This window comes from Thunnus maccoyii, chromosome 4 (genome assembly GCF_910596095.1).
Source record: "Thunnus maccoyii chromosome 4, fThuMac1.1, whole genome shotgun sequence".
Lineage (NCBI taxonomy): Eukaryota > Metazoa > Chordata > Actinopteri > Scombriformes > Scombridae > Thunnus > Thunnus maccoyii.
This window is the reverse complement of record NC_056536.1, coordinates 12,293,836-12,320,059: the sequence shown is the minus strand read 5'-3', so window position 1 is coordinate 12,320,059 and position 26,224 is coordinate 12,293,836. Positions and strand designations below refer to the sequence as shown.

At 39.8% G+C, this 26,224-nt stretch overlaps 1 protein-coding gene and 1 long non-coding RNA gene across 5 annotated transcripts; one reads left to right on the top strand and one right to left on the bottom strand.

Moving 5' to 3' along the window:
• Positions 1-72: 72 nt before the first annotated feature.
• Positions 73-21,171, bottom strand: LOC121895005. 4 transcript variants are annotated; one of them, XM_042407771.1, is made up of 23 exons: positions 19,144-21,171; positions 18,845-19,048; positions 17,650-17,770; positions 17,370-17,463; positions 16,790-16,876; positions 16,266-16,385; positions 16,031-16,129; positions 15,707-15,858; positions 15,244-15,382; positions 14,667-14,789; positions 14,384-14,581; positions 12,822-13,516; positions 11,625-12,071; positions 9,863-10,136; positions 9,427-9,516; positions 8,424-8,750; positions 8,149-8,319; positions 7,753-7,930; positions 7,533-7,649; positions 6,365-6,652; positions 3,317-3,552; positions 2,933-2,991; positions 73-2,287 (listed from the first exon to the last, which is right to left on the bottom strand). In XM_042407771.1, exons 1-22 carry the CDS (start codon positions 21,080-21,082, stop codon positions 2,953-2,955), a joined length of 6,138 nt encoding a protein of 2,045 aa, XP_042263705.1. In that variant the 5' UTR covers positions 21,083-21,171; the 3' UTR covers positions 73-2,287; positions 2,933-2,952. The 4 variants fall into 4 exon arrangements, with proteins under 4 accessions (XP_042263705.1, XP_042263707.1, XP_042263706.1 ...); XM_042407773.1 differs by having other exon boundaries at positions 3,311-3,552; positions 9,863-10,112; XM_042407772.1 differs by lacking the exon at positions 73-2,287 and adding an exon at positions 2,299-2,499.
• Positions 4,199-5,786, top strand: LOC121895010. Its single transcript, XR_006095653.1, has 3 exons — positions 4,199-4,288; positions 5,080-5,146; positions 5,438-5,786. It is a non-coding gene; the product is annotated as an uncharacterized LOC121895010 (long non-coding RNA).
• Positions 21,172-26,224: the final 5,053 nt, after the last annotated feature.

Sequence of the window (26,224 nt, the reverse complement as noted above, 5' to 3'; positions counted from 1 at the left end):
ATTTTCTTCTGCAAATATAAAATAAAGCAGACAACAAAAAAGTTTTTTTAATAAATTATTTATGCCATTTTTTGTAGCTGCAGCATATATTACTGTATGATTCAACATAAACAAAATGTTATAATTCAAAATTAATTAAAAACTGATAAATTATCATTTATAATGCAAAACATGAACACACCATAAACTTTCGTTTTTATGTAACTTTTACTTCAGTAAAAACTTCTGACATTTTTCTCAGGTCAGAATGATGAGACTTCCATTTTTAGTTTTCAATGTTACTAGAAGACATTGAGAAAAGGTTATGAAGCTGTGACCTAATTGCGCAGTTTTTCTTATTTGGTTTAAAGATCAAAGGAAGAAAACAATTCAGTATAGACTGAACAAAAAAAGAAATTCTAATTTCTTAAAATTTGAATACAAAATGTATTAATGAAATATCCCAGCAAGAAGAACAACTCTGAAACATAAAATAAGGAACCTCTAATTTCTACTTTGGGCAATAGTGTTATCACTAAACTAAACCTGCTTACACTGGAAATGAAATGTTTTGCAATGAGTGTCTACGCCTTATGTGGAAACACTGTTTCTGTGAAATAAGGGAGTAAATTCTGTCTGGTCACTTTCCAACGTCAGCAGCAGAAAACACACAAAATTAAACCATCTCTCTCTAAAAAATAAAGAAATAAAATGACCGCACTGACCCCACATTCGAAAAACCAAGTCAGCAATAAAGAAAGTGATAGAAAACAAAACATGTATCTGCCATATTGTAAAAAGTTAGTGGCTTTACAAGAAAACAAACAGAAATCAACATCATGGCCTCAGTTTTTCCAAGATCCAATTACAATCTGTTTACTGTAAATTTTGCACACACACATAAAATCACAGAGCTTACAAAAATCACTTTTCATCAAATGTTTGTAAAGAAAACATAAAAAAATACATTAAGAAGGATTATAAGATACTTCATTTTATGTAATGGTCTTTTTCATGAGGGTGAAGCTGATACATTGATCAGTTTGGAAACAATAATGGACCCTAAATAACAGTTAAGTGTTTTTTGACTGCTAGTATGTAGTCATATACTGTTTGTTAGTACACAATTATAATTATATAGAAGTCTCTGAAGATTTTTTTATCCCTGCAATAACTGTAATAATTACAGAGTACTTCAAATCCCAATGTGATGTGCTGTTTTAGACATGTAAATGGGTTTTGCAGTTAGAAAGTGGTCTATCCCTTCTGATAAATTATTAAATACAAGATGTAGATGTAAATGTTCTTGCAGCAGAGGTAAAAAAAAAAAAAATTGGCCAGAAAGAAATAAACAAAAACACATTAAAAGGTAGGAGAAATAAAAATACTTTTATCTATGAATGACTATATATTAATCACTACACTATCAAATTTCTGTATCTGTACACATGTACATGTTTGTTTCCATTTATGGTCATCAACATTAAGTCATGGTCTTCTGCTAGTCCTGGGCTTATGGCCAGTGGATGCCTGCTGGAGATATTTGAACTTCATCCTGGACTCCGTTAAGTTTTCCTTGTTATTTTGTAACCAATACAATGTAATCCAGCTGTCAAGAGGATGATGATACATTATCACTTCTCAAGCTTTGCCTGCTAGCATGAGACACAAAAAGAGACACTTTACTTCCATCTCTGGACTGATGTGGTCTCCCACAAATTCAGATTCTGGACCTTTGTGTTTGTTCTAAACAAGCTGTTTGTTTCCACGACAAGATGAAATACAACATTGATCCCTGCATATCAGTAACTGTATTGCACAGCACAGAGAATCCCCAAAAATATATCCCCAGACCTCATGATCCTGTGTTGTTGTGGAGTGGCACAAACACATGCTGCTCATTACTAAATTTCTATATAAATAAACATACTATACGCCAATAAACAATATAGTCATTTAGTCACTCACAATATGTAGGTGAACTTGACAGGAAACAGAGTTCCCCATATGAAAACACATATAGTTTACTGAAAACAATCAGAAAAACAGATTCTTTTTTTTTCTTAAAGTTTTTTGTGTGTTTTGTACATAAGTTCATTTCCATGCATTTTGAACTGTTGGTGGTCTGGGCCATGACGAATCTGTCCCCCATATCACTGATCCATCTTTCCATGTAGCAGTCTCTGACTGAGGTGCACACAGAGCCTTGTGACTGTGTAGCTGCAAAAAGTAACTTTTTTCACTCCTCCGTCTGCAGGATTACCAGAAGACCTCCGACAGGACTGAACAGCTTCAGTGCAACGATAATCTGCAATAATATTTAAGGCACCAGAGGCCATTGATGATGATACTGATGCTGAAGAAAGTAGATCCTAGAATAAATTATCATCTTGTCCCATTACAGCTACTGGTAGAGATCTTTAATTATGATATTCTAAAAAAAACACAAATCATTGCTGAATCAATGTTGCTGTTCTGAATTCCCGGTGTTTGTCAGTGATGGATCAAAGCTTCCTGAAGCTGTGAACAGTAGCAACAAAAAGACTGATCCTCATGAACTAGAGATCCTCCCATCCTTCCATCAACACAAGATAAGCTGAGTTTGCTGCTACTTTACAAAATTGAGAGAAATTCTTTGTAAAATAGGAACTCTGATGTATTTTTTAAAATGAAGAGGGTTGCTTGATGGCAAGAATTGTGAATTTGTTTAATTTTATCTAAACCTTTCTAAGCAAAGTAACTGTTTTATTTAACTAACTACCTGTAACTGTTTTGTCTTCGGTTGTGTTGACTCTTATACCTCCACTTTACCTGTATGTTTTCTTCTTTGCATTTCAACTTTGAATAATATTTAAAAAATGATAATTTCCTCAAGCAAAAAAATATTGGAGCGATTTTTGTCTGATAGCAACAAGTAGTAAATGGCAACAATAAAAGAACATGACATGCTTACCTCCTCCAGAGAATCCAGGGTCAAACTTCTGTTGATTTTCCGATTATAATTTCATCACCCTGCAATTAACAAAATGTTTTCATTATACTTCAGTAAAATGGTCCAGAACAACCCAATAGCATAGGCTTGTAGCTTGTAGTAAATAATGCTAATTCATCTGTTTTGGGAAATGAAAAATGTCTTCAGTGTGCTATAAGAAAAGTTTTCTTTTTCAGGAACAGAACGTACTATTTAGGCTTTCTTCTTGGCACTAACACACATTCAAACCTTTAAAGCTGCTAGACAAACAACATCTGATTGACAACATTTTGAATCCTGACCCATTGCGTAAAGTTCATACATACAGTAAATCACCAGGTTACATCGTTACACCCTCACCTGTACCTGAGCATCAGCCTGATGTGGAGGTTTGGGGGCAACACCTAGTTTCTTTCTGGTAACCACTGGTGAGCCGTTTCTCCTCAAGCTGGGGGTCCGACGAAGTGGCGGGCAGGGCTTTGAACTCTGGGATTTGAACGAAGAGGAGTCGTCCACTACCTCTCCACCAAGGGCAGACAGACAGCTATGGTCTGAGCTGCTGAAAGGGTTGATGCATTCTCCAGATGATTCAGAGCTGTCAACTAAAGCAGAAACACATTTGAGAGACCTTGAAAGTTGAGATTTGTATATTACTTTACACATTAAGAATATCTGTAATGCTTTAGATTACAGCCTGTAATGTACAGTGTAATTACTACAATACATATATGTAGGTACAGGGGAACAAGATGTGAAGTTATGGAATAAGGGGGTAACAGATCAGGAACTTACACAGAACGTATACTGTAGTTATTGTGTAACAACCATGTACCTTTTCTTTTATTACAAAGTATGTACAATCTACTCAGCAATAATCTGGAGGTTTGGGAAGAATTTATACTGTAGTTATATTTTATACTATGGGGTACCATGATCATAAAACTGAGCAAATATCTTGACGTTTCAGGGAAGATGGAGTGATGATTTCTGCAGTAACAGGCAAACTACAAAGTATAAATCAAATAAGTGACAAAGATTTGGATAGGAAAAAAATTAAATGCCATAAAGACAATAATAATGCAAGAGTACTGTTATTTTTTATCACAGTTGAGATCTGTAACCTTTTACATTAGTGTCATCAAAGTTCATTGTGATTTGAATGGATACGCTTCATTCACATCAGATCACAGCAGGGAGCGACGGAGTGTTTTCTATAAAGAAATGGAAAAGGTTCTCCGCTCACCCACCCTTCACCCTTCACCCTTCAGGCGTATGCTGGTGAGATGAAGGAACACACCCAATCTGTTCCCTGCTAACCTACTTTACAGCAAACATACCGTGAGTAATAATCTGAATATATAGTGCTGTTGGACTGTTAGCTTGACAATTATTTGTTAGCTACCAGACGTTCACATCCAAGCTAATGCTGTGCGCTCCGCCAAAGGAACAAAGTGCTACCCTGCAGTTTTTACAAGCTAATACTAATAATTCCTCTAAAAGTAATGTCATTACATTCAATACAATACATCACTTGTGGGTTTGTGTTTTACAGAAGCTAAAACATGTTCGGGTGATTTTATTCACACAGCAACCTACACTAAGCTAATCTGCTACTGCACTGGCTAAACTTTCAACACATACTCATTGGAGTTTATATTAATTTGAGATTACTTTGCTGGCAATTATCAACATATCAAACATGTCCTATGCTGCATTTAGGCTTTGTCAAATAAAATAAAAGGGAAAACTGCCCATGCTTCTGATTTTATGCTTTATTGCCAGATGACTACTGTTGTCACAAGCATGTCCCACCAGATAGTTGGAAATGAGCTTAAACTTTTCCATTATTATTGTCCCACATATTTGTAATGTTTTGTTGGCTAACTGGAGACAACACTCTGATTTTAGTTAGTTATATTTATTGTATAGCCTTACATAGCCCATTAATATTGTTATAATATTTATTCAAATCTAGAATGGTAGCCATGATGGCTTTCTGGCTGTGTGGCCAACAGTTTGATTCTTATGGCTTCTCACCAAGTCAGAGAGATCATAACTGTCAAAAAATCAGATATCTAACACTATAAATCACGGTCAAGAGACTGACACTAACATTTTTTCTCTCTAAGGTCAACATATGGCCACAGTGCACCAGCTTCTTTCCCATCAACCTCAACCCTGTCATCTTCATCACAAGTAGGAAGGAAGATGAAAAAGAAGAACAAAATGACAAAGCAATGCAAGAACACTAACAGTGCTTTAGATTACAGTCCACATACCCTGCGCTTTATCTGTAACTACATGTAACAAGGGGTGAATCACCACCACATATATATAATTTACTCTGTAACTACAGAGAACAATGTGAGAACATGGAAGAACAAACTAAATTAACTCCAGTTTGCTGTCAGAAGAGCATATTACAAATATATATGTTGTGATTCATACCTAATGTTTTATCTTGCTATATTTGTATTTATTTACCAGGGAGAAGACTTTCAACATTTTAAGGACCTCAAAATTGTCAACATGTGTTTACACCAAAACACAAGTCAGTGACATCTAGGGTGGGTGAATTCGATGGCAGGCAGAACCACCAGGCCATAAACCAGCATCCAGTAGTGAAGTTTAATGGTGAGGTGAACAACAGTTGAGACAGTCTTCAGAGTCCAACAGTATGCATAACAAGACACTGTACCCTGGACCTTTGTTCTGAAGTAAATGCACAGATGTACCCTGTAGTTATTTTAAGTACCCCAAAATTATAAAGGAACAATGTGGTTTGCCTATTTGTTGGTAATATGTTGGTACTAAGGTCATTTTGAAATAAAATCATATAGTATTTATTACGTGCTGCAGAAGTCATCATTCCATTCCCTGAAACGTCCAGATGTTTCTCAGTTTCATGGTCATACTGTTCCCTGTAATAATAGAATAGGTACCAAGTAGTTAAATAATAACTACAGTATAAATTCTCGCTAAATTGTTCCTAAACTTCCAGATTATTGCTCAATAGGTCATACATACGCTGTAATAAAAGAATAGCTACTTGGTAATTAAAAATAACCACAGTATAAGTTCTTTGTAAGTTCTCAAATTGTTACCTCATTCCATAATTTCTTGTTCCCCTGTACCTACATATACATACTGCACTGTTACACCGTAAGTACAAAAGATTAGACTGTAACTACGGAGTAATTACTTATTTAAATTTATAAGTCAGTTTAAGTCCACAAATCCAAAATGGCAGCAAAAACGAATAGTTCATTGAGGAAAAAATGTTAAGATATGGTGCGAATCTGTCACAGTGTCATTCTTAATGCTACCACCAGATGTTGGTATTTATTTAAGATCTGATCCATTGAGCTAAGGAGTCAACTTCAAAAATGTGATTTACACCTAAAATACACTGACTCAGAGGGTGATGGATTGTTTTCCAGCGTTCACAGTCATGGTGAAGATGATGCTGATGAAGGTGATGGTTGTTGAGTTCATTGTCAGTGACAGCCTCAGGGGAGGAGCAGACAGCAGGACTGGTCTCCACTCCCTGTGACTGGTTCCCAGGATAACCAGCAGGAGGCAGTGAGCCCCGGCCCGAGGAGGAAGATGATTGGCTGAGGGTGGTGGAGGTGGTGCTGCCAGAACCAATAGAGTGTGGTCGTGTATATTCTAAGCCTCTGTGTGAACAACACGCCACAGGGACTGACAACACACATAAATAGATTATTAGCTGGATCAGTGAGCAATGAGCGCACGAGCATGACTGTTGGAGTTATTTCTGGACTACAGTTTAGTTTTGTCACATTTAGTCACTTTGTTAGCTAACTTGTTTAGTTAAAAGTAACAACAAAATGCAAAAGATATTAAAAATAGTAAAATATCTTTTTAAAAAGTAAAATCTATGTAACAATGTCAAGGACACAATAAGTCTACAGCCACACTAGTGCCCCAGAGAGGCTATATTTAGGCACAGCAGTGCTTCAAGCTAAATGCCAACGTCAGCATGCTAACAAGCTTACAATGCTAACATGCTGATGTTTAGCCGGTATGATGTTTACCATGTTCACCATTTTAGTATAGCATGTTAGCATGCTAACATTTGCTGATTTGCTCTAAACACAAAATACAGCTGAAGCTGATGTGAATGTCATTAGTTTTGCAGGTATTTGGTCAAAAACTGAGGTATTGGACAAATTAAAATTTTGACCTGATGATGTCACTAGATGAAAAGTCAGAGGATCACCAGTTTTTTCAATTCATCCTGAGGGGGACATGAATGTGTGTATAATTTGTTTCATGGCAATCATTCCAGTAGTTGTTTAGATGTTTCACTCAATCTGAAAATGTCAACCTTATGGTGATGCTATAGAAAAAGTCAGCATATCAGCAGTCAATAAGATTCATCCTTTTGGGGACCATGAATGTTCAGAATTTCATGGCAATCCATCCATCCCAGGAGCCACTCTGCTAGCGTGACTTAAAGCACTTTTTTCAAATTAATATCGTAATTTACCAGAGACATTTCAACAAAGATCTGAAGCCCTGTTGGGTAATGATAAATGTGATGTGTGCGGTTCCTTACTTCTCCCAGGCAAGGCACAGCTGATGGCTCGGTCACAGATGGCAGCATCACTGGGCTGAATGTCCATGAAAGGTTTGCGGCCCATTCCCATGAACACCCTCTCCTGCATACGCAGCTCTGGAGCATAAAGTGTATTCACAATATATATTTTAAACCTGTAAAGCACTGTGGGATCTCTTAAGTATTATATAAAAAAGTTATGTTGTTGTGTTGTTGCTACCTCTACTGTGAGTGGCCTGATCCCACAGAATCCTCTCCAGGTCGGTGGTCCACGCTTTCTTCAGCTCCATGCTGGAGGCCTTCAGAGTGTAGGTGTCCTCACTCTTCCTCCTGCGGAACCAGATCTCAAAACACAGACCACTCACACCAGAGTTATGGGTCATCCCAATGTCGCTCGTCTGCAAGAAAACACAAAGAGACACCAGTAGAAATTATTATATATGGTTAGGAGGCACACATTTATAAGCTTCACTAGGCAACTTTGTATGCTGTGATGGGTAGCCCTAAACTAAAACACCTGTGAAGTTGCTTGTAGAACATGTACTTTAAAAAGCAAAATTAAAGGTTGCATATTAAGGTTCAAACAGCCTTTTGAAAAACAGGGGTGTAAGCAGACCTTGAATGACTGCTTGTAGACATAAACATCGTTTCCAATTTCTGTCCTCTTGGTCTTGCTGAAGAGGATGAGATCTTCAAAGAGAAAGATGCGGCGGACACATTTCTTCTTTCTAAAGAAAACTGTGAACTCGTCCTGGCGAATCAGCTGGCCCTGCTCTTTCAAATTCACCTGAGAGCAGAGAAAAGTTCAGCAGAGCAGGAAAGAAAAGAAGACTTTTAACTTCATCAAATTATTGCTTAAAGTTAATCTTATCTACCATTTAAAAAGCTTACATCACAGTCCTGGATGGCATCCATGGTGAGCAAATCATTACCGTGCCGCATCTGAAACCGAACCAGCTCTGCAGCAGCCTGGATCTCAGCCCTCTCCCGTTCCCTCTCGCTGCTAGTCAGATCAGGCACATACACACTGGGGCCACATACAGTTTGTGCGCACACATTAGATGTGTGCAGTGGATCCTGGATCATGTCTTTTGGCCTGTATGAGCCAGCCAGAGCCAGCATGTCCTGCAGCAGGAGGCTGTACTTGCTGATCCTCTGGATGGGCCTCAGCAGATACGATGAAAGGTCCATCATGTCCCCGAGCTCCTGCTGCTTTTTCTGTGAGGGGATGAGGAGTGGGATGACCACTGCAGCCAGAGCTGAAAATATATGTCCTTGTGCAACGCTGTGTCAACTGTACACCAAACAGGTTAATGTGTAAAAACCTATTTCAAACACCACAGAACTTCATTTTAAATAGAACTCAGGACTCCAAAAGTCTCAGGGGCATCACATATGCCAGGTAGAATTATAGGCACAAATATGACATGCAACATTTGTAAACTATTTGTTTTGTGCAGCCATTCTATACTGTAGTTTCAAATACAGTAGCTTCAGTGTAATTCTGAAAAAACAAAACTATGAAAATGTTGAACTGTATAAAATCAACACAACAAAAAATGAGGAGAATGTTAAGGTTCAAGTGTTCAGGTAATAACAAATCAAGACTAGAAACTGTTAAAGATATAATAGAAAATATGAGTTGCTCTCCCTGTGTTGACTGCACAGATCAGATGGTTGTGTTTTTCTTGTGTTGTATGAGTTACTGTTTTACCTGAAAGGCAAATGTTTTCAAGGGGATGGTTTGATGACGAGAACTGAATCTGTCAGCAGGTGTACAGATACTATTTGCTAAGGAAGGTGGAGCTTACTGCAACAACAAAAACATGTACAGTGGGAAAACTCTACCACTGATATGTTTCAGTTGAGAGAGAGACAGGACATACAAACGGACCTTGAAGATGTCATGGCGACGGTGTAGGATCAGGGCGTCTGACTGAGGTTTGTTCTTGCTGTACAGAGCATAAAGGCCAAAACTCTCGCTCTGTGGAAAGAAGCCAAATTAAACCATTATTAGAAAATGTATGTTATGAATGATTACTTAAACTTGTTGCTTTTATATTTATCTGCCATTATCATCCTGTCACTGTGCACGTCTGCATAGAAGGATGCGATTATTTAAAGTTCTGTTCAGTTTAGTGTATCACAATTAGATATTTTTCCACCAGTTTACTAAATAACTTTTTCATTTACTTCAATTACACAATAATAATCTAAATAAAGTGAACATTATCTGATTAAAACTAAGCTACGGCAACAAAAGAGAGCTCTATAAATAAATCTAAGGCATTGTATAAAAACATTTATTAAGTTATTCAGTTATTACTCACATGTCTGAGAAAGCAGCGGGCCACCATGGCGGGCTCCCTTTGGCAGGCCTCCAGCTCTGGTAGAAAGTAGTGGCTGTGGAAGTCGTAGAGCTTCTCCAGGTTACCAAAAATGACGCCTCGCTTGCCCCTGAGGTCCTGGGGGATGTCTGGTGTGTCCAGCAGAGGGAGGTAGTGGGTGAGGATGTAGCCCAGCGAGCGGACGTACTCCCTCTCTGTGAACACCAGCTCCTCCAGGACACGCTGCAGCCTCCTGGAAACACAAAGAGACAAATACCTGCTAATTTCAAACATAGACTAACAGAATGACAATCAGCATACTGCAGCACATAAACACAGTTTAACAATGTATTTATTGACACATCTATTTTAATAGTATTTACAAATAACTAATTTAATCTCTTCATCCTTTGAATACCCAATGATGGTTTTTCTGCATCAACACAATCCAGTGAATATTAGGAAAGTTTTTGGAGGGATTTTTAAGTCTAAGGTTTTTACAACATCTCTTTTGTGTTGTTACTTTGTGTTTGTTTTCAAGCACTTTGTTTTATTTTCTCACAATGCATTATTTTATTTTCTTCTGTACTGTAATTGATTATTGATTAGTTATATTTTGATAAATTAACTTAATCATTTTAGAATTATTCATTATTTCACTGCCATCTGTTCCCTAAATGAGCAAAATGAAAACTGTACATTCTTCATAAATACAATTTCACCCTGATGATATTTACTTATTTTAAGTTATGCATTATTATCACCAATTTTCTTTTAAATTGCAGCTGGTGACACAGCGACATGCTTTGATTTTACTCTTTCTAAATGCACTGTGATAGTAAAGAAGCATGCCAGGCATGGACAGATTATCAGAAAGGGCATCGAGCTGGACATGGACACATGACATGACTCCTAACCCTCTGTATGTAGCAGCTCCTCTTCTACCAATATTTACATTGCTTACTTTCCTGTAGGTTTACCATAGTGTAAGCATAGGCTGGGCAGCTGTATTAGTGACATACGATGAACAAAATCATAAAAACAAAAATGAGACAGTATTCACAACCAAAAAGGACTCAGGTCACTAAAAGGAGCCAAAAGATGTGATTTGGATATTCCTACTTTTGACTTAGGCCACTGACTTTAGATCAGTGGTTCACAACTAGGGATCAGGACCCCCGGCAAGGGGTTGCTGAATTAATCTAAGGGGTCACAAGGTGACAGAACAGGACAGGACAAAGAAAAAAAAACATATTTCTGACGCACAAAAATTGTCTTTTTTTCAAGCTTTCCTTGTGAATTACTGTATTTTATCTCCTCTAAGCCCCTAAAAGGTCAAATTTATTCAAATAATTCATTCAAATAAAACAAAATAAGTCCTCTTTTGTTCAACTGGTTTACAATGCAATGTGTGACAAGGGATCCCAGGTAGACTTCGCTTTATTTAAAAGGGTCACAGGCCAAAAAGGTTGAGAACTGCAGTCACTTAAAATTGAGGGTTTGTGCCCATAGGCCCGTTCAGTAATCCATCCATGATACCAAATAAACAAGAGGAGAATCAGAAGAAACAATACCTGTAGTACTTCAGTGTAAGCTTAGAGACAGAAAAGAGCGCATGAAATCTCATTAAGACTCACAAAACTACATTAGTACAATTAAAAACATGACACTTGATTCACAGAATGTTACACTGCAAAGCAAATGTCTGATAAGATCAGATCTTTTTTTATCAGTAATACAATTTCACCCACATATGGTAACTTACAGGGCATTGCTGGCACTCTCCTTTGGACTTGCCAAACTAAATGCCCCTTCATATCTCCCAATAGGCAGGCTGGAGTGTTTGCAGGATAAAGTCCCATTACCCCCAGCGGCGCCCCGGTCGCTCATACAAGAGTCCTCTGAGCAGAAGCTGCCATGGCGGGAGATCTGAAACTTCTGAGCCTCCTGGAGGATCCGACAAGATGGCTGACCATGGTGGGAGCAGGATGACGGGGATCGAACACGCTGCTCTGGAGGAGTGGACGACCCCACTGTCGCTACTCCTGTGGCGCACGAGTCTTGGCTCACCGACCTCGCTCCAAGACCTCGTCCCCATGGAAACCACTGGCAGCCAACAGTGTGGGACTGAGACAGAGCAGCGGCATCTCTCTCACTCCTCGCTCTGCTCGTTTGTCTCCTCCTCGTCTCTCTTTCTGTTCTCTTTGATGACCTATTAGAAAATGACACAGAAGCACTAATACTGAGTCCAGACCTAATGAGCTTTCCTCCATCGGGGCCCTTTAGTGTGTTTCAAGAATTAGATGTAAGATAATGAAGCTCAAGGCTGCTGCTAGGGCCCTTAACCTCTTCAACACCACTGACGCACAGTCAGTACATAATTTGTAAGGATACCAAATATGTCAAGCTGAATTTTGTATAAAAGTGTCTATAAAATGAAGGTCAAAACATTTCTATTTGATGAAATGGTGTAGCCATAAAAAACAGACTTGAAACTATCAATGAAGAGCTGGATAAAGTTGATACAGAAAATATCTGATACTGTCATATCAGACAATGTGGAATAGGACTGATTGACTGACTTGAATTTATTTTTGTAATAGTTTGGATTGTTGTATTTGTTTTTGTTTATTGTAAATCACTTGGTGATATTATGTGCCACATCATTAAAAATGAATAAAACTGGGTTTTGTGTGACTGGGAACAATGCATCTATATTACAATACTCAGTTACTCAAAATAAGAATAAATGGCACTGCGTTACATCCAATATCTAAAAAAAAAATGCAGAAATAAAATTGTAGATTTATTTTGTTCTAATCACAAATTCATCAGCATCATCATCAAAGCACTACTCTCCAACAGCAATATTTCAGCACTTTTTAGAAATCACAGTGAATGAACTTCTCAGGTTAGATCACAGTCTAATGAAATGAACGGACCAACAAAGCAGTTGAGTTACCTGTGAGGTGACTGTGGAGTGACCTTTGACCCCTGGCTGGTCCCGGCATCACTGTGATCCTCAGGTTTGACGCTGATAGAGGCCATAGTTGTTGAGTTAGTGCTGTTGTTGCCCAGCATCGGCTTTCTCTTCCCTAAATCCACTGCCCCTGACACGATGCCCTCCCACTGCGGGTGCCGTGGCCCAGGAGTCGATTGTACCACCAGACTCTGACCACCGGGTGACGCTGTCTGAACATTAGTGCTCATCACATCAACATAGTGACGTTCACACCAGCTGCTAGAATGTGGTTGTTGGCGGGAGACCTCATCTATTTCCTGTATCCTCTCCTGAAGCTGCTGCCGGGCCTCCTGGCATCTCAGCCAGGCTACGTTCCAGACCCGCATACCCCTGGAGCCCTGCAGGGCGCTGGCCTGGGCCTTCATCTCCTGGAATCTCTCTGGGCTGAACTGGAGGAACTTGTCTTGGAAAGTCTGGAGAATGAAGCTGTCATTGCCTGGCTGGAACACACTGGTGGTGGTTGTGCCAGAGCAAAGGGAGATACTGCTTGGTCCTGGATCTTGGTTTTGGTGTTGTACTGGCTGACTGTTTGTTTGATTGATAGATGTTGCACTTTGATCATGGTCTTGAATTGTGTGGATTCTGGATTGACTCTCTTCCAGGTACTCAATGCATTCACTGGCCAGAGCTGTAGCCTGTTCGGAGATTAAGATGATTTTATTTTTAATAAAAGAACAAAGCTGAATATTCTTTTTAAAAATCAAGCTTAATTTCTCAGGCAGATGTTCTGTTACTTGACTGAAATGTTACTTGTGTATGCTATACTTAGCTGAAACTACTCAAGTATAAAAGTAGCACAGGTGAAATTGTTTTTCTGCTGTTTAAAAAGAAAAATCATTAATTCCATATACTGTTTGACACCAGAATCATCAGCAGATGTGTCAGTTCTTTACTTGTACAGTAAATAAAATGATTAGCAAATAATTAAGACGTGAGCTGACTTTTGATTACTGCTGGAGTGATGCCTTTTTTACTAAATTACATAAAAGAAACACATACAAAAGTAACTCTTTTAAAACATGACAGACAGTTACTTCCATGGTCTCAGTAAAAGCAAGAGCAAAAGTGACATCACTACGGTGTTTGTTTCAATGGGAACACACCTTACCAATTAATCTCTGTCTAAAGTGATGACCATTAAAAAATTGTATCAAAGCAATTTTAAATGCTAAATCTTCCTGATTGTTCCATAACAACATAACTGTGGTCTGCTATGCTATGGTGCTCAGTTACATTAGTGTGTGATTTGTCAATTACAACCCTGCATCATTTTACATTACGGCTATATATTTGAATATATACCTATATACTGTAGCTATATAGTATATAGCTATATAACTGCTTTCCTTCCTAAAACTATATATGCAAAAGAGAAACATGAATTATCACATAAATTAAAACAAACAAAGTCAGACTGGGCCAGATGTCTGTTTCTACAGAGTAAAAGTACTACATGTGTACTGAACTTGAACTTGAATCTTGAATTCTTATCTGACACCAACCTGCTCACAAAAATCACACACGTTGACCATGATCTGCAGCTCCCTGCCGCACGCCTCTGCCCTGCACAGGAAGTCCTCCAGGCCTGCTTTGAAGGTGCAGACTAGAGTCCTGAACGCCTCCGTCTCTGGATAGGACATCCCACTCTGCTGGAGCCGCTCTGCGTCTGATGCTAACGACATGGCATGGTGTCTACGGTCCTGCAGAAAGGAGACAGAGAGATAGAGAGTAAGACAAGTGAACAGACAGTGACACGATGACAGCCATGAGCAAACTTAGACTCACATTAGCTTCAATAAGGAAACCAGTGAAGCTGTTGAGAATCTGCTCCATTCTGTCTCCAGAGTCGTCGACTGATTCAGCTTCCAGCAGGTGGCGCTCTCCCTCTGCATTAAACCACTGTTGCATCTGTAGGGAATGAAGATGCAACACAATACAACAATATTGGGTTCAGTAAGAACATGTACATACACAAGGATATTTCTTTTTAAAGTGCTTTATCTAAAGTGACTTATTTTGGTTACTATTTTACATACAGGTCCACTACCCTTGATATTTTATAGAGGGTGTGTGAACATGTACAGGTGTGCTTGCACTTATAAGTTTGAATGTATATCTTAATTTTGTATACTCTATACTTGAGCACATGACATGTATTTTAGTGACTGTAGCTGTCCAGATTGGGGTGGGTACATTTGTTATTATTGTTGTTTTCCTTCAGTTTTGAATGTGTTTATCTCTTCTTGGTTGATCCATTACGGGTCCATTACCACAATGACCAAACCTAACATACTGTATTTTGAAAGTAAGTTGCATCCATCTGAAGATCAGTCGGCAGATTTGATGATCTGGAATAATGTACCTGTGTGAAGTGTCCCTCCATCTCTCTGAGTTGCAGCAGATACTCCAGGTGCTCCAGAGATATGTTGGACCTGTGCACGAGGACGTGAGCCTGCTCTTCCACATGGTTGTAAAGGCTGGTCACCGAGTCCACTGCATCACTGGACGTAGGAAAAAGAAATACTTCAGTAGTGGTTTCATTGAGTCCTAATGCATATTATTGTTTTTCTGTGTCTCATCTTTAAATTGCGGACTTTTTCATAATGTTTGCTGGTGTAGTGTCTTCCGCTGGCAGAAATACTCTATTTTTTTAGTCTTGTGGTTTAATTCATAGCAGCATGAATATTCAATCACAGGATATCACAGGCCATGAAAACAGCTAAACCCGAATCACACTGCAGAGTAAACACAAAACTCAAACAGAGGTGCTCTGTACATTTAAATATAGTGAGTAAGAGCAGGACATTTACATTTACAACGTTTACCTGAGGTCCTCGCAGTGGGGGTATTTGAGGTCACTCTCCTTCCTCAGCCTAGCCAGGATGGCCCCACCCTCCCTCTGCAGGCTGACCAATCGGCTGTCCTCCAGTACATCGCTCATCAGAGTCCTCTGGTCCATCATACATTGCTGCACAGTCTGTTAAACAAAAAACATATCGAGGTCAGCAAATGATAACCCCAACACATATACTGCATTATCAATGAGACAGAGTTAATTAACTCAGGATAATCTCAGTTTTCGAGGAAGCATACTGACTGTATTGTGGCACAAATAACATCAGAAAGCACTATATGACGCTTTGAAGTACCTGTGCAGTGTCTGTCCTCCGGGGCTCCTCTAATGTACTGATGGCTCTCAGCAGCAGACTCGACGCCTCATGAAGATCAGATACAAATGGGAAGAGTTTCTAGAGCATAAAAGATGTGGACAAGAGCGATCATGAGCAGTGAAGACCCAACTAGTGCACCACATGATTAGACAGAGCAGAGGGAGAGAAAGAGAGAGAGAGAGATACATATAGTTTATTGAGGTGACTGACTCACCTGATGCAGCTCCATCCAGTCACAGTAGCTGTGAGACAGAGTCCCATCCAGGCGGGAGCTCAGGTGATTCACCTCCACCAGCTTGAACAAAGCTTTCATCGATGTCACCACTTCAGTCTGCTTTGAGGTAAAATGGAAAAAATGGAGAAGTAACATCAACAGGTTATTATAGCTACAGCGATAAATGAATAAGAGGAAGACTCCAGACCATCATCATTCATTATTATTTTAGTTGACCGAGCCCAAAGGGTCACTTTAATGTTGAGATATTTTGTTTGATACGTGAAAACTTTGACCTGCTGCTGGCACTACATAAGAAGTTTTATGACAAACTTTATAGTAATCCATCCAATATATACAGTATATTTCATATTTCACTCAAAATATCATGAAGATGAATGTCACAAAAATTCAGGGCAATCCAAGCTCATAGATTATTCAGATTAATTATCCTTTATAGGAAAACAAACAGCGGTAATTTGTGCAGTGTCTTCCACTAAATTATAATAAATTAAAAATCTGACCTGGATGCCGGGACACCTCTCTGGCCGGAGGCTACTCTCTTTGTCCACCAGTATCACCAAACTGTTCACCACCTGAGGGGTCTGCTCCTGCAACAGTTAAACATTCAATCTTACTTAACTACAGTCATGCATCTTGATTTTGCGTAACACCCTTTAATTGATATTGTTGAATACATTAGAGTGCATTTTAAAAGTCAAAAATATGTGGATATCAATGGATAGATTATTTCTCTTTCTGTTTTATGAAGTAAATGGAGCTGATATGAATGCAGGAATACTGTGTAACTCTTGTAATTATGAAGTGAGTCATCACGTGTTTCACAATGCAATGAATTGTAATGTTGATAAAAGAGCCGGAAAAAATATTTTGTCTCATCTCTCATAACTATTTAATAAACTGAAGGAAGTCTGGATATGTTGTCTCGGCTCAGGAGCTGATACATTATTCAGCACTGACATTTCACTCAGAACTCATTGTGCCTGTAAACAACAGCACTTCAGCCAGGCTTTAACATCCAAACAACAATAAACTCTGACCTGCTGTAGTCAGCTGTGACACAGAGGTTTGTGTGCTTCTTACCTGAAGTGTCATCAAGGCTTTATAAAGCTGTGGTTGAGGATTTGTCTTCCTCGCATCAAAAATGAGAGTAATCCCAGCTTCTCTGATCTCTCTCCTTTAGATACAGAGATAAAAAGGTAAATTAGTACACAATAAAACAGATGGTACCACAGAGATGCCAAAACTGCCTTCCAGTATGACTTTAAATGTACAATTGATGTGTTTCAACTTTTTGGTAGATTGATTGGTTAATTGATTTGTTTATTCATTGATTTACTGGCACAGGAATATTACATCTTACCTGATGATAGAGTGGAAGTAGAGCAGCATATGAAAGAGCTCCTGACTTGTTACATTTGATCTCCATCCCTGGTGGTCTCCATAGAGCTCAACTATTGCCCTTCCTGTCCTGTCTCTGCCGCCTGAAGGGGTGGGAGAGAGTAAAGATCAGGGTATGCTGCAGAGAAATTACCTGATGCATCTCCACAAGTTTTTTCACAAGATCTCGACATCATGAGATCACACGAGCATTCATCTTGTCAGGTTTCAAGTTATGTGCTTGTGTCCGAACCACCGGTGGTTTGGACCAATCAGTGTCCTTTAAGGATTCTCGTGTGATCTTGTGATCTCACTAATCCAGCTGCCTCGCAAGGTAAGACAGTGAGAGACAGATAGTTCATCCAATCACCTGCCAAGTATTTTTTGAAAGTGCCTGCCCTTTTTCAAACAGTTTCCAAGACGACCTCTCAGATGGTTCTGTGTAACAAGCAATCTGGCATGTCAGGTTATCAGTTCTGTGATCATATTGATTGAGAGACGAGAGAGACTTCTTTCTATTTCAATAGTGAAGGTAGTAACTTTGCATGTGGAGGTAACTGTGACACCTTCTACTCCCCAGTGAAAGTACCGAGGGTTCAGTTACAATATTAAATAATAAAAAAAGTTACTCTGTATATTGAGAATTAGATTAGTTTTGATGGAAGAAGAGCAAAAGGCTCATAAAATCAAAAGTGCAAAAGCAGCAAAGGCCTGATAGACAAAGACAGAGCAGGCACACTAACTGATACTAGCACATGAAAGGAAATCATTCAGGACAAAAGAGCTAAAAGAAAGACAGAGAGAGTCAGAACAATTGTTGGTACATAGGTGAGTTTTACTACCCTTTCAGAAAAAAAGAAATACCAAAGATATTAGAGAAGACAATTAAATAGCCACAAAAGTGATTCCTCCATGTCTCAACATCACTTAATTTTATGATGACCCTGTAAAAACCTTCTTCTTGCTCTTTTTATGTATAACTGACAAATGTTATATTATCTCTATCTGCTCTTACGTAGGCAATAAAGGATTCATTTAATGCAGAATTTTTATGCAATCTTATTTTTACATGTTGTACCTCTCTGTACTGTGAAGAACTTTATAACTCATTTTAAAAGCCGCCAAACAACGTATGTGGATTATTTTGATTATTGTGGTTGTCAATGTTACTAACTTACCTGTGAGAGATGCTACTCCTAAATAGAGGGGGTGGGCTCTGGGGTCCGGGGATCCCAGGGGGAGGTGGTCAGGTCTAGGACGAGCAGAGGAAGGCTGGGGTTTCTTCTGTGTCTCTGCTGCTGGAGGTAGAACTATCTGTGACATGTTCTCCATCTGAAGACCATTTCTACTGGTTATGGATCCACTGACAGGCTGAACACCATCTATAGAAAGTGAAAACATCTTGTTGTAGGGAAGCTGATGAAGACTCATTTTCATTTTGTAATAAAAGAATACAACACGTAACATGACTCTGTACCTGGAATGACCATCTTCCTCCTGTTGATCTTGGGTGAAACCAGTCCAAAGGCTGTGCTTTTTTTACACTTGACCACATGTAGCTGGGGAATCTCTGCACAGGAGCCAGCATTTTCTCTTCTCCTGACATTTTGACCTTCAACAATGACCACCTCGCACTTCTCTGAGGTGTCCACCACTGCTGTGGAGAGGGAGGAACATCTTCCATCTAACAGTGATTCTCGTCTGTTCAGTGGTGCTGTAAGACATTTAGAAAAGTTTGGACTCCCTCCCATGGAATCGGTTCTGTTTTGCAGCCTTTGACGAGGCTTGAGGGTGCTCGTGTTCATCGCTTGAATTTCACTGGAATTAAATGGTGATCCATGATGTCTAGTGGAGGTCACATCTGCCTCTTTAGGATCATTTGAGCTTGACAAAGTTCTAGTGTTTATCCTTGTTCCTGCTGATAAGTTTGTTCCATTCACATTTTGTAAATTGCCATAAGGTTTGGCAGAGAGAACATCCCTTGGTTCCCTGAATGGCACAGTGGTCCTTTCAGTTGTCTGCTCCAGCTGTCCACCAAATTTTGAAAAATTTGTGCCTCTGTAATCCATACATGGGGCAGTGTTTGTATCTCCTGGTTTCCAATATGGAACAGTGTTCTTGTCTCCTGACTCCTTATAGATGGCTCCACTGACAGAGCAAGGGGACTGGTTTTGCATCCCAGGATCACACCACATTCCTTGGGCATTACACCATGGATCCACTGTTTCAGTCTCTGGTGGCCTCTGTCTGTCATCACACTGTGAGAAATCCCCATCCTCCTCCACCACAGCTAACATATTCCCGCTCTCTCTCTCCTGTCCAAAGGCGACAGGGTTTTGTATTGCAGCCTGGTAGGATTCCCTGTAGCGACACCTCAGCTCCTGAGCTCTGGAAACCTGTCCGCCTTGTCTCCTCCTCATACACGGGGTACAGGGTTTCTCTGAGAAGCAGACAGTGCGGACACATTGAGAGGGTTCAAAGGAGCCAGGGTGAGGCTGATGGGGTTGGGAATGGTGGAGAGTGGATGAGGGTCCAGTTTCCCCAGACATGTTAGGCCTTAATGATATAGCAGCCTCTGATCTAGAATGATTGTGCGTTTGTGGTTTTGTAGGTAATTGCACATGTGCATGTGCTTGAGGTGATATCTGTGTCTTTGGCTGTCTTTGTATTTGCATATATGACTCCATTTGTGCACGTGGTTGCATTTGTGCTTGTCTGTGTGGATATCTTTGCATTTGTGCTTCGATTTGTGTGTGTGGTTGCATCTGCACCTCTGAATCCTGTTGTTCCTCTCCTGCTGACTGAGCTCTGCCAAAAAGCTTAGTTGCCTGCAGAACATCAATATATTCCCCTTCTGTAGAAGCTTGGCCTGCTGGCTCACTTCTGTTCATATCTTGTAGAGTTGTGTCTTTATGTTTATCTTGTGCTATATTTTCAAGAACAATCACACCCTTATCTGCACTCTTGCATGTATTTGTGTTTTTACAAGTGCTTGCAGGGGTGCATGTACCTGAGACAGTGCTTGTTTTTGATTCTGTATTCGGATCTGTCCCAGTAACACGGCTGTCCCATGTGTTTGGGGACACCCAGCCTATAGGCTTTGGCTCTGATTCAGTCTCTTTCACTTTGACCAGCCTGGATGAAGAAGCACTGCTAGTATCTACGAGGCGGAGTGACACAGCAATGCCGTGCTTCGCTGGACATATTCTGGTCTCCACGGAGAAAGCAGAGGGATGTGAAGAAGATGTTAAAATTGAATTCTGAATGGTTACAGGACACTGTTCTGGAGCAGTTTCCTTTGAAGGAGAAAGAAGAAATGAAGTATTTGATGTAGAATTCTCAGGAAAATGAGGAGGAGGTGGAGGAAGAGGAAGCGGAGGTGGTAAAGGAAGATACGAAGGAGGAACAGAGGCCATACTACTCCCAGCACACTGTGGTACATCCACAAAATCAGGCACGGCCACCCGTTCCCATGGTAACCTCACCACGCCATGCTCAGTGGCAAGCAGGCATCGGCTGAGAGGCGTTCCATGGCGGCCCTGGTTGATCTCCTCTAACCAGTCACGGCTGAATATACACAGATAGGAAGTTTCAGGGACCGGGGTCTCCTCGACTAGTTCCACTCTAAGCCCCTCCTCTTCCAGTAAGCTGCACACCACAATGCGAGCTGATTGGTCACAGAACGGCGTCACTTGGAGGTAAAAGTCGCCAGGCTGAAGAAGCAGGGGGTCGATGGGAGCAAGTTGGATGACAACTTGGTCACGCAAACACAGAGGCCAGCCCTCACAGAGGAAGAGTGCATCCGTGTACTGAGCCTAAAGCAGACAGGGACATGGACTGTAAAGAATTTCAACAGAAATTAACCTACTTTTATCTCTAAATTAACATTATGTTAAGTGTTATAGAAAGACCTCAGGGTAATTCTGTTCCATAATTAACAAATGTTTTGAACATATGTGTCTTCAGATGCTCACACAAGCGTAGTCCAACACCGCTGTAGTGTATAAGACAGCGACTTACACATGCAGCCTGCTGCACGGTGTCTAAGATGTGCTTGGCCGGGACCAGAAAGTCCAGGAGACACCGCAGAGCGTCTCCCTGATAACGACTGTCGATGATTTGGAAGAGCTGGCTGAGAACAGTGGGGGCGGTGGCCTCAAAGGGCGGATACAGCGCCGACAGCAGGTTCTGGATGGACCCCTCCAGAGAATCAAGGTTCTGAAAACACAAGAGAGAAAAAATTGAGGCTAAAGAAAAAACATTGCTTTGTGTCCTACTGGTTCATGATGGATCCCATAACATCAAGTACAACGTAGGCAGGTCACGTTCTGTGGATGATATGTGGACGTGCACTACTTGGACGACAGCTTAGTCCACATGGATACAGTCAATAACTGTAATTTCAGGAATCCTTTGCCACATGCTGTAAAACATATTCTCTGCTGTCCTCCCACATATTCACAAGGTCAACTGCTCAACAATGGAAGACAATGATATAAACAAGCTGTTTCAGTCATATATCTCATCCTCAGTTAAAAAAAAAGCACATGATGAAGCACCACTATTACTAAAGTAGTTTGCTTTTAGAATTAAATTCTCACGTGAAATTACACAGGTCTGTCCTCAACCTCATGACCTTCTGAGAAAATAGCTCAACAAACACAAACACTCATCATTAAACATATAGTCAGCCAGCCTGACAGCAAACATCCAAGTAAACAGAGTGTGTGATGGCTGGTCTCAAGGCTAGCTAGCCTCTTGGTTTATGGTTTCACATTCTCTTTGACCTGAACTCATGGCCCGCTACCCACTTTTAGGACCTGCTTTATTTAGCTCGGCAAAGGCCACAGCAGCAGACCTCGGGGGTTAATGTATGTACATGCATGGCTGAGGCTCTGCGGGGAGATGATGTGTGAATTTCGACGCATAGCATGAATGTTGCTGCATTTTTTCCCTTCAGGTACGTGTTCCATGTCATTTACTGTATAAGATTACATCAAAGTACATGTGGGAGTAAGAAACAGCAAAGGGACACAAAAATTCTTCTTCACTTTTAAAAATCTTCGTCCTCGGTTGAATTAATCATTTTAGATTCATTTAGATAAAAACAACAACCAGGTCAGTCGCTGTCATCATAACATTTTCAACATCAAACTTTGCTCCAGTCATGTTTTTTATCTTCTCATTGAGAATTTGTTTTGGATAAATCATCCCACAGAATTAAAGGGTTTCCAGCTGTAGTTATGAAGAGAGGCAGACCTGGATGTACTATAGGGAGATGAAACAGAGGAGGGTGTGTTAGGGTGTGATGAAATCTGTCCCCTAAGACAATATTGGCTCAATACTTGTCCAACTCAAAGTTATACTTGACTCGCACCATCTGCTCTGCATAACAAGCAGACTTTCTCATTGAATTCTGTCCTACTCTGTCCATTCTGTATATCCCTGTATCTTTGCTGTTTCTTATGTTTCTGTTTTTTCTCTCTCATGCAACGCTTGCTCATCCCCAGCCTCACGGTCTCATCCCCTTACATTATCATCTAAAAACGCTGAACTCTCAGCCAGTTCACAACCCCCACAGCTCCAGAGACAGCACTGTGACTCACTGTGGGTCAGTCCTGCCACACCCCGCTGTGAAAAAAAAACACGGCGATATCATCATGATAACATGGAGAAGGAGGAGGAGGAGGAGGAGGAGGTGAAGGATTGCAATGGTGGTGGTTGACAGATGAGGATGAGGATGGTGGCTGGCTCAGAAGCACATTATGTACTGTAAGCAAATTCAGTTCACAGCTCATGAATTTTAAATTAAATGTTTTCCCATCTTGAGGACAATGAGCACCTGCTTCATCAACTCTTAAATAATGTCAGTGAGGGAGGTCTGGGATCGGTCCACAGATTCTTGGCAAAAGGCAGCTTGGAAATTGCAGACATTTTAATGAATGTGACCTTAACAAGGGAACTAACCAGTGGTGTTGGGTTGGGGCCCCCTGGCCCGGAAGCCTTTGGAGTGCTTACAAAATGAGAACTTGGAGTGTATTAACACTGCTGGTAATATGAGTCAGCTGTGAGAAGCAATCACCATGTTACTGTACGTCTGCTTACAAGGATACACACTGACACTGTAACACCATTTAGAGTATAAATGCATTGTCGAGTGTGTGTTTTTTAGTTAAAGTGTGTATTTGAGTGTCTGTGTCCAGTATGTGGTGTATGAACAGGCTGTTTGGACCTGTCTATCTGCCCTGGCCAGCATTCTGTTGCTGGAGATTCACACGGCTCTATATAAACACCCAGATCTCTCTCACTCGGCCACTGAAATAAATGATGGCGCTCACATTACTGTGGATAGCATGTCCCAGTGTGGGGGCTGAGGACAGTCTGAATATCTTTGTCCAGTATCATTATGAAACAGAAATAGTCTTTGCACATTCCAGATGTCAAGCAGGTTGCTGCCTGGACAAGAACAAAATATTTAACAATGAAAAAAGAAAAGCATTTATGGTGACTTAATACATTCCTGTGGGATGTTTATCCCTTTATACAGTATGTTTTTAACAGTGACATTACTTTTAGGGGAATTTTGACTATTTAATTTGATTGTATCTAGTAGAGAGTGACAGGTAATGTAGGGAGAGGGGAAAGAAATGACATGCATCAAACTTCAAAAGAGAGAAATTAATCCTGAATTCAGTGTTTTTAAAACCTTAGAAATGGAAACTGGAAAATATTGAAAGTATTTGGCTCCAGAAATGGTAGTTTTCACGACTGCTATTGTCCTTGACTTCAATGGCTAATCTATGTTGTGTTTACTTCTTATTATTTATACTATTATATTAACTACTGTAACTCCCCTCAGTTTATGAGTCAAATGAAGTATCCTCTAAAATATTCAGTTTGTGTAATTTGTATACAAAATGCCTGAGAAATATGTGAAGCACAATAAGCACAAATGATGTGATTTGGCCAAACTTCAGAGCCTCTACAGACACTGATAGAGCCTCTAAATAAGCATGAAAAGAATCCATTTCCTGTGTTTACGTCTGTGGTTTTTCATCTTTAAGAAAAACGAGCTGATGTACACAGATTCCCTACTGGATTACACAAACTATTTAAAATGTTTTTTCTTCCTGCTGCCCACTCATAGAGGAGCCGAGGGACCGATGTGGTTCTGTGTCAGCTCTCTTACAGGAGGGACTTCTTCCATCCCAATTCATTATTACAGCTTCTGCCATCATTAGTTCCTTAAACATTAGACTTTTCAAGGGCTTAATCACTCTTGTTTTTAGCTTGATGATAAAATATTTTATTCAAAGGAGTTTTAAAATGGCTACTCAGGTGATTGTGTACATGTGATGTCCATCTGGTCATAAAAATATTGGAAATCACATGTACACATATGTACGTGAGTGTTCCCTGGTTTATTTTAGTGATGAAATTTTATGGTTATAAAATTGTCTCTCGGCTGCATCTCCGATCATGAGAAATGCAAAATATTTAATGTTTCACATCACAGATCATCAGATGTATGATGATGTGACATAATAGTGTTATATTAATTAAGAAACATTACAGATTTCAGCTGTAAGCAGTGATGGTGTAAGATATCTCTGACATTATGCTGGCAAAGAACACAGAAGCATTTCTGTCAGCATTTCATTGTGTCTGTGTCTCTTAAAAGTGAAGATTTATCAACTGACAGGTCTCATTTTAATCACATTCAAGAGCTTTACAGCTCAGTTAATCATGAATACAGTGACAACGTTAATTAACACACAACTCAAACAGAGTTATCAACACAGGCATGTTTCCCATCCTGTAGAACTTAATTAAAAATCATTAAAATCTCATTAGGTCTACTCTTTTGGGCTACTCACAACCTCAGACTTGAATTTATGACTGTATAGAGACAAGGTCAGAGATCTTGATGGGGGTTTCTGCAGTGTGCACACCTGCTGTGGCTCATTATAAGACAAAGGTGAGGAAGTATAAAAGTTCCTTAATGTGACTTATAACAACATTTTTAAATGATGGTGGATGATTTTTAGATGCTGAGTTCAGTGAGGAGTCAAGTTTGGAGGAAGGAGGATGAATTTTGGCTGAATGAAATGCATCGGCAAAGGTCCTTCATGCTCCAGGCGTACTGTTCTGTATGTAACCTCTGACCTGTAGAGAACAACATCTTTGTCAGAACTAATTATATTGTACTATTGATCAGAAGATCAGAAGACTTTGTCACTATGAACCATCCAGTGATTGCATCTCTCCAAAACACAGGTTAACATTTTTGCACTCAAACTGTTAGTGGAAATGTTAAATAAGTATATCTTCTTTTGACCAAACTATTACAAAACTTAAAAATCAAATCTCTACTACACTAAAAGTTGTTTGCTACTGCTCCACATTCCCCACTAGATTAAAACTTTATACTTGGCAATCAGTTAAATATGATTATTTCTTACAATATGCAGCCATTTAACTAAAGGATACAGGTTTTTAGCAAAAGACACTGAGGACATCGTATCGGTACAGATAGCTTCTCTATTAAGTAATAAGTA

What these genes read in the sequence shown, in the direction of transcription:
- LOC121895005 (XM_042407770.1), bottom strand. Translation starts at nt 21,082, where the DNA reads ATGGCCTCTGTTCCTCCTTCGTATCTTCCTTTACCACCTCCGCTTCCT. An exon ending in GGAGGACAGACACTGCACAG is followed by an intron (nt 15,859 to 16,030) that starts GTACTTCAAAGC and finishes TTTGTTTAACAG; the next exon opens with ACTGTGCAGCAATGTATGAT. An exon ending in ACTCCACAGTCACCTCACAG is followed by an intron (nt 12,072 to 12,821) that starts GTAACTCAACTG and finishes ATTTTCTAATAG; the next exon opens with GTCATCAAAGAGAACAGAAA.